At 35.4% G+C, this 7,906-nt stretch overlaps 1 protein-coding gene across 2 annotated transcripts; it reads right to left on the bottom strand.

Annotated features, from left to right (window-relative positions):
• Window positions 1-397: 397 nt before the first annotated feature.
• On the bottom strand, window positions 398-6,634 carry LOC133672830 (uncharacterized). Of its 2 annotated transcripts, none has more exons than XM_062093371.1 (11): window positions 6,429-6,634; window positions 6,110-6,194; window positions 5,614-6,001; window positions 5,379-5,527; window positions 4,494-4,697; window positions 4,231-4,398; window positions 3,691-4,092; window positions 2,958-3,037; window positions 2,272-2,632; window positions 1,679-1,891; window positions 398-1,143 (listed from the first exon to the last, which is right to left on the bottom strand). In XM_062093371.1, the coding sequence occupies exons 2-11, from the start codon at window positions 6,152-6,154 to the stop codon at window positions 817-819; spliced, it is 2,337 nt and encodes a 778-aa protein (XP_061949355.1). In that variant the 5' UTR covers window positions 6,155-6,194; window positions 6,429-6,634; the 3' UTR covers window positions 398-816. The 2 variants fall into 2 exon arrangements, with proteins under 2 accessions (XP_061949355.1, XP_061949363.1); XM_062093379.1 differs by having other exon boundaries at window positions 2,272-2,605.
• Window positions 6,635-7,906: the final 1,272 nt, after the last annotated feature.

The raw sequence follows: 7,906 nt of genomic DNA, 5'->3' as shown, positions 1-7,906 counted from the left end.
GATTTTAACATATCGTAATTTTTTTTTGCAAATAAAAAAATCAACAAATAAAATTATAATAATATAACTTGAAATAATTGCAATTAAAAAAAAAAACTCAAAATAGAAAGGAAAAAAAAAACTGTAAACTGAGCAGTTCGCGGTAATTATAGGAAAGGAGCTATAGTGATTATAAAGTGAATCTCCCATATATTTAATAATAAATTGGTACTTTAGCCATGATAAAGTGAATTTAATTGGATTTGACATAATCACCAAATTAGGCAACTTTCTTCTCCTCCTCCCTTGAATCAAATCCAAAGATCTTGTTTTTTTTTTTAATTATTATAAAAAATGCTCGAATTGCTCAACATGACAAAATAACGTAGTTTTCTTGAATTGAAAATACAAAAGAATATAATTAGAACGGATTCAATTGATTTGCAGCTAGTCGAAGTTGATTTGCACCTACAAAAGCTTCCAGATTTACATGAAAAAATAAAATTTGAAGTATTGCACTATGACTTGAAGCTATCTCCACTAAAACCATCCACTGCCAAACCAATATAAAGCATTATATGAATAACAGAACCTTGTCACGGCATTTTTAAATCCAGCCAGAAGTTCTGAAAATTTGCACAAGTGTTGTCATCAGCTGCTGGCAGGACGCTCTTCTTGTCCTGACTTTTAGCTTCAAGGATTGGCTGTCAAATCTGATGGACTATCCAAATGCTTGTTTCTACTGAGCATTCTTTGCAAACATGCAGAGCTCCCAGCTATTGAATATTGAAGTTCAAAAGAGTGAGGCCAACAAAAGGCTGTTTGCCAGAAAATTATTCAGAGTTGTTTCGTCCAGTCAAAAGGTTCCCAATCTTGAGCAAATTTTGCAACAGCCAGTTTTTGCGCCTCCACTGATTCATGCCTCCGGTGCCGGTACATGTCCTCCTCAGGTAAACGCAACATTCCCCTTAAAACATTCAAGCCAAGGCTGCTTTTAAAGTTTTTCTCGTCATCAATAACATGGACGAACCCCTTACTTAGACCAAACTCAACATGGAAATAAGGAAAGTCCTTGGGGATTGAACCACGAAGTCCTTTCTCACTTGTATCAATGAGCTTCTTTGCATTGTGTTGACTCCACTCATCTTCAGCTTCATCGATTGCCTGGAATGGAAGTATTTATTACAAAAGGATGGATGAACATGTAAATGCGTGTGCAAGTCATAAATTTGTCCATATATATAAGCAAAATCTACATGTGTGAATGGCTGGTGTTGACATTGTACCCAACAAGAACGCTACCAGGTTGATTATTAGAAGCATACACAAAATCTTTCATGGATATAAAATGATCTTCACTATGGTTTCTCTTTGCCGTTCCAAAGTCGACATTTTGACTCAATTTACGTTAAACAATTAGATAAATATTAAAGAACAAAATTGTTGCGGTACACTGGCAACCCTTTCATGTTAACTTTATGTTCCATTCCTCTCTGTGTGTGATGACAACTCGTAGTTTAAACAAAGGTCAGAGACAAAATGAAGATATTTTTTGAAGTGCACACAATCAACAGTTACTAACAGACCAGCTCTTCTCCCCAAAAAGATAGTCTAGTAAAATCTAGAAGACTAAGTGAACACTAAAAAAGGAAGCAACAATTATCTCACCAAAACAGAAAATTAATAAAAGAAAGCTAACCTTCTTAAAATATAGAGGGGCTTGTTTAGCAATTTCTCGAGGCAAAGGAATGCACTCGATCAAACAATGGCGCCGTTGTTGTGACAAGTTGATCACTGTTTCAAGAAACACTAAATCCTTCTCTTGCTTCGAGAACATCATTATAAGGCATTTCTTGAAATTGCGAATTTCTTCCCACACATTATTGTCAACATTTCTTGTGGCTGAGTCATGCTACAAAGAAAAAACCCAGCCTCCATAAGAAAAAATCTTGAAGTGAAAGAATAAAAATAACAGAAAGTATACTTATGTCTGTTCCTAAATAAAATCCTGTATCATCAACATTATGTTGCAAATGACTTTATTTTGCTTCCTAAATCATCAAAACAACTCTTATTTCCTGTTCTGGTATAATCTTTCAGAATGTGATGATTCAAACACTTGACATATTTTCAAATTGCTTACTATAATTATGAGACAGATCAATTCTCCCAAATGCAGTCTTTTAGAACAAATCCAAGACAAATGACAAGTTGTGATTCAACTGTAAGAAATACAAATCATATAACTGGTAACCAAGCCTACTCTACTCTAAGCAACTAGACTAAGCTTACCTGCATTGGCAAGATGCAGCAATGGCCTGGCACAATGGGCTGCCACTGTGGCAACATCAAATATGTGAAGTTTGCTATCGACACAACAAGATGTTTTGGCCGGTTTGGATTCTCAAAGCAAAAATGGCAGCGTTCTTGCTGAGTCAAGATACGCTTTGCAAGATCATTCTTGTTAGCGACCTTGTGATCACTGTCTCTACCCTTCCTACCAGACTTCCTCCTTGGGCCGTCATCAAAATCATATTCATCGTCAGCCCGGCCAGATAAACTGTACAGTTTATTCTGCATTATTGTTTGGGCAAGATGCCTATCAGCATCTTCATCTTCCTTTCTCCTGGCAGAAACACCTTGAATGGCAGATCTAAAAAGAACAAAAAAGGAAATACTATTATAACGGCGATGACCATAAATTGGAAAGTTTCAAGAATGAGAAAACAAAGTAATGGCATATGGAGTAACTGAATCAGGTTGAGCAAACATAAGCTTTTTTGGAAACTGCAGGAGATCAAGGAGTTCAAATATGTTCCCCAAAGAAAGGAAAAGGAGGAATCACCATGCCTTTGATACTCTAATATCATGTTTAGAACACTACCCTATCCAAAACTATAAGCATACTGTATATCAACAGAAACTAAAAAAAAAATGTGTACGTATTTAAAAGAAAAAATCACAACATGCAAAATTACCTGTTTGTGCTACTGACTATCTGAGGTCTGTTTGAATTCTCTCCAACACCCTGCTTCGCTTTGATGCTCTCAGCTTCTTGCTGATAAAACAAAGGAAAAGAAAACAGTTAATCACCAATAAAAAAGGCCGTGCACTTACAATTTGACTTAGCAAATACAAAGAATCATAAAAATATGATTGCTTTTTCATTCAAGACCCAGAAAGTCACTCATAAAAAACTTCTAAGAACATATCTGAAAAGTCACGATGAACTTTAGAGACTGTTGTCACCAACACCACTTTCACATTATGCTAAGCTTACAAAAGTGCAGGTTTTTATAAAAAATATCTTCACATTCTTAAAAGCTTTTGATTGACCCAAGTCCTGTTGATGGTAAAGTGACGCTTTCACTCCTGCACTGATCTTGATCTTACCCTGAATTCTTATCCCATTTCTAAGAAAATGACTAAAAGTTAGGACTAAGAAATAACGATGTCATTGGAATGCTCTTAATTTCCATCCTAAAACATTGTATAATAATCCATTCATCGATCCATGTATTCCAATGTTTTTAAGGCAACTTACTGAAAGCTTTTGCCTTGCATTGTTTTTCATACTACGAGGAAATAGATAAAATTAACTAAAATTTCTCCCAGGAAGGACTAGAGAAATCTCATTCCTTTGGGAAGATCGAGTCTTTATCAGAACCAAGGGTAAAACAGAAGTACGTAAAAGTGGAAACATTGTCTCACCATGAGTTTCTCCGCTTCTTCATGCTTTCCTTTCATGCGAAGCTGCAAAGCCTTGGCTGCCAATTGGTTTGCACTTAGTGCTTCCTTAACCAACAGACTGCCTTCACTGGGTTTGTTCATTTTGGGTGAAGCCACTTTTGACTCCAAATTCTCCTCTTGGTTTGAATAGGAACCAACAGAACTTCCAGCATCCTTATTCTGCTTACCAAGAATTTTGCTCATAAAACTTCCATCATCAGAAAACTTATTCAAGCTAGATGCTGCAGCGGAAACAAGGGCTGCATCCTTAGTAGACATATTTTGACTTTTTTGTTTTCCCCATGACAAAGTGTTATGGACTTTTGGAGCTCGCATTTCAGGATGGCGGACAGATACATTCTTCAAGTAGCCTCGATCAGCACTCTGATAATAACAATCATATTAATTACATGCAAGTGAAAAGTACTTTTTATTCAAGTAACATTAAAGCAATTTTTGACTCACACCCTACAACTGCTTCATAAAAAAAATTAACAGTGGTTTCAGTGAGTTGCCGGGTACCTTTCCAATGTCTCTCCCACTTTGACCATCCATCATAGCATCTTGTTCCTTGGTTAATCCTTTCTTTCTATTTTTTATTGCATGCAGATGAGCACGAGATGGGGCAGCCATTCGAGATGCTGCAGAGACAGCCAATTGACCAAGGGAATCCCATCTTTCTTCCACAATCTGCAAAATAAAATTGTATCAACTATCAAATGCAAATAATGGAGGCTGGAGGCTTCAGTCAAAATAGATTCATTCTGAAAGTCAAGGAAACAAACCTCTTCAAGCTTTCTTCCTTCCCGAGCTGCTTGCTCTTGTGCACGCTTTAAGGCTTTTAACCTCCAGCTTGCACCTCCATCCCCAATAAGTGAAGACGAAGGAAGTTGATCTCCACCAACTTTTTTCTCAACTCCATCATCCGGATAACCACTTCCATTATCCTTGAAATATGGATTCAACTCCCGAGGGTTCACTCTCATTATCTAATGAACAAATTAAATAATGAGTACTTCATCAACAGAGAAAAAGCATAGCACAACTGCTTCGCAGAAAAAGACATCTATTTACCCAGCAACTTAGAACATGAACAGATAAATGTGACATGTGGTACCCTGAATATTCGAAGCTCATGTAAGCAATAATTTTGAACAGGACATACATGTGCTCAACACCATTTTGAAAGAATAGATGTGACAAATATCACACTGAATATGCAAAGATCATGTAAGCATAACAATTTTGAGCAGTGAAATGATTCAAATGATACAAGAACTGATCAGTGAAAGCAGATAGAGGAAAACTAGTTTTAATTCATAAAAGTAAAACAAGGTTGACAAACAAATGCCCATAGTGTACATGTTAGCAATATATCTTATACTCATAACAAGTATCATCCTAACAATTCCATATAATCAAAGAAATGGACCAAGATTCAAGGAGAAAATGACAATTAATTACTATATTTTCTCCAATACAAGCAAGATACTTAGTTAAGGATGTTAGAATTTTGCAATACGAACTCCCATCATTGCACAGAATTTGCACCCCTACAACTTCAGAAAAAAGTGCCACAAAGGACAGCTAGGACCACCAACCAAAAGAAAGCTAGGCAACTGATAAGTTGATCATAGAGTGACAGAAAAGAAGAAAAAAAACAGCATTACCTCTTCAGCAGGGGGTTCCTCTAGGTCATGATCAGCACTAACTGCTGGCCCTCTCTCAACATCTTTTGCAGGCCTAAGCATCCAATCCAAGCCCATTTCTTTCCTGGCAATGTCTATTTTATTTATAGAATGGGATTCTCTGCCATCATCTACAAACAAATATTCAATAAATTATCGAATCTTAACATCATCAAATTATCAAACATTCTAACATAAAATTACTTAGAGAACATACCACTAAAGTCATCACCAATTTCACCCTGTTTTTCCTTGCTCTTCTTCCTACCACCTTTCGCACTTCCTCTTTGAGCCTCACCTTCTGAAGAAGACGATGAATATTCATCAGATGAAAAACGTTTCCTACTCTTTCTCTTTTTCTTTCTTCTCTTACTATTACTCTTTCCATCTGAACCACTCTCACTATCACTTGATTCTTCTGACGAATGCTCATCCGACGAGTACCACTTCTTACTCTTCTTAGACCGTTTCTTAATTCTCTCAAGATCATCATCAGAATTGTTATCATGACGCGAAATCTTCTTCTTCCTCCTCCTATTCTTTTCCCTTCTACTACCAGATTCCTTCCTCTTCTCTACAAAATCATCCCTATTTTCACCTTTCCCCTAAAACCCATTATTCAAATAGTTAGAAAAATGAAAGGTAATTTAAAAAAAAAACTACTTTAAACACGAAAATTAAACCATGTTTCGGGGGAAAAAAAAAAACCTTACCTTAACAACTTCATCTCGGGGAATAAACTTCACCCCAGAAAGCATTATCGATTAAACTTTACTTAATTGAATACAATAAAAATCCCTGCAGAGACAACAATAAAAAAAGACAGAAATATGTAAGGAACAAAACCAAACCCACTACCAAAGTTAAACTAACACAGCCCACACATCATAAAATTGAACTTAACATATGATTAGAACTTAATTCATAACCTCACACAATTTTTTTTCTCTCTGTCACCAATTTTATGATTAAAACTAACAAATCGAAACCATTCAAAGAAAGAAGCAAAAAAAAAAAGATTGGAATACGTACCAGTAGATTGAGTATAAAGGCTGCTCTAACAATTTCTTTATCTTTTAAGAATTTTCGTCTAGGACGAAGTTTGGAGACGGTAACGGGACGGGGAAAGTATAGAAAGAGGTGAGGGTTTAACCCTTTCTGTTGAATATCGAAATCGGACAGATTTTTATTTTTTATTTTTTTGGAATTTTAAGTTTGCAAAAGCACTTGCTTAAGAAACTTTAGAAAGGAGTAGCTATGTTACGGTCCGAATGTGATTTCTATAGAGTTACAAATCAGTCCCTCTAGTCTTGAGGAATCTTAAGTCCGTCCTTTGACCAGAATGGACTGTTGATTTTTATTTGTTTTTTCAAATTCCAGAACATCTTTTATAAATTTAATGCACTTTTGGTCTTATTTGTAGTTTTGACTTAGAAATGAAGGATTATTTTAGAAGAGAAACAATATATTCTCATAAAAAAAAAAAGAATTAGTGAAAGGACCTGCTTGTAAACAGGTGAAAAAAATAGGACTCATTATTGTCTTAAAGATTTAAAATTGTGAAGGATGAATTAATTATTTCCTGAAAAAGATAGGAAGTGAGTTACACAATGGTTGATTGGTAGGGTTCTATGGTTATTCAAGGTAATATAAAAAGATTCTATGGTTAATAAATCTTGGGATTTTAGAAAATTACAAGAAAATCAACTAAAACACCAAGGTTTTGTTTTTCTTGAATTGAAGTTTAATATAAATTATGTTATGTTATGTTATAAGCCCAAAAATCTTCCACATATCGGACTAGTTGGCTACTGTCGAGAGAGAAAGAAAGGAACCTTCCATAGCTAGCCAATCGAGAGTGATTGCCCTCCCAACCATATTGTATTTTCGAAACTATTTTTCTAATTGCTCCACTATTGAATTCAGATCCCAAGTCATAAAAAAAAAAATCAATCTTACTTTAACAGATACACCTAAATACCAATGGGTGTATTGACGAGGGTTAATATGTTTTCAGCTCTATTAATCCATCTGCTTCAGTGCAATTTGGCGTCGAAGAGAAGTGGGAGTGCTATTTGGTTTTGGAGCACTTTCTCACCATTCCTTCGAAATATATGGATAACACCGGTGAAAGACTCAGTGTGTGTTTGTTTCCAGGAAAACCAATTCCTGGAATTCATTTTCCTTATTTTCCCATGTTTAGCAACAACATGGAAAACTAGTCAACAGAAACTTAATTCCGGTCAACATAGAAAACGCAACTTTAACAGAGGAAAGTGTTTTCCTTTTGATAAGAACCGGAAAACATTTTTCTTTTCTTTCATTACACACATTTTTCTCAAATTCTCAAATCACGGTCTCTCTCTTTTCGTCAACAATTGGGAAGCAGCAAGTGCATCATTTCTCTGGAACAATTTAAGCTCTTAAATCACGGTCTCTCTCAAATCATTTCAGGTATTTGTTTTCCTTTATTATTTCCTTTATGTTTATTTTCTTCTCCTTTATGTTTT

Source organism: Populus nigra, chromosome 1 (assembly GCF_951802175.1).
Source record: "Populus nigra chromosome 1, ddPopNigr1.1, whole genome shotgun sequence".
Taxonomy (NCBI): domain Eukaryota; kingdom Viridiplantae; phylum Streptophyta; class Magnoliopsida; order Malpighiales; family Salicaceae; genus Populus; species Populus nigra.
This window is presented reverse-complemented; position numbering and strand designations above follow the sequence as displayed.

Coding starts and splice junctions, on each gene's coding strand:
- LOC133672830 (XM_062093371.1), bottom strand. CDS start 6,154: ATGCTTTCTGGGGTGAAGTTTATTCCCCGAGATGAAGTTGTTAAG. Junction 1,892..2,271: donor GCTGCATCTTGCCAATGCAG/GTAAGCTTAGTC, acceptor TTTTCTTTGTAG/CATGACTCAGCCACAAGAAA. Junction 1,144..1,678: donor CCCCTCTATATTTTAAGAAG/GTTAGCTTTCTT, acceptor CTTCCATTCCAG/GCAATCGATGAAGCTGAAGA.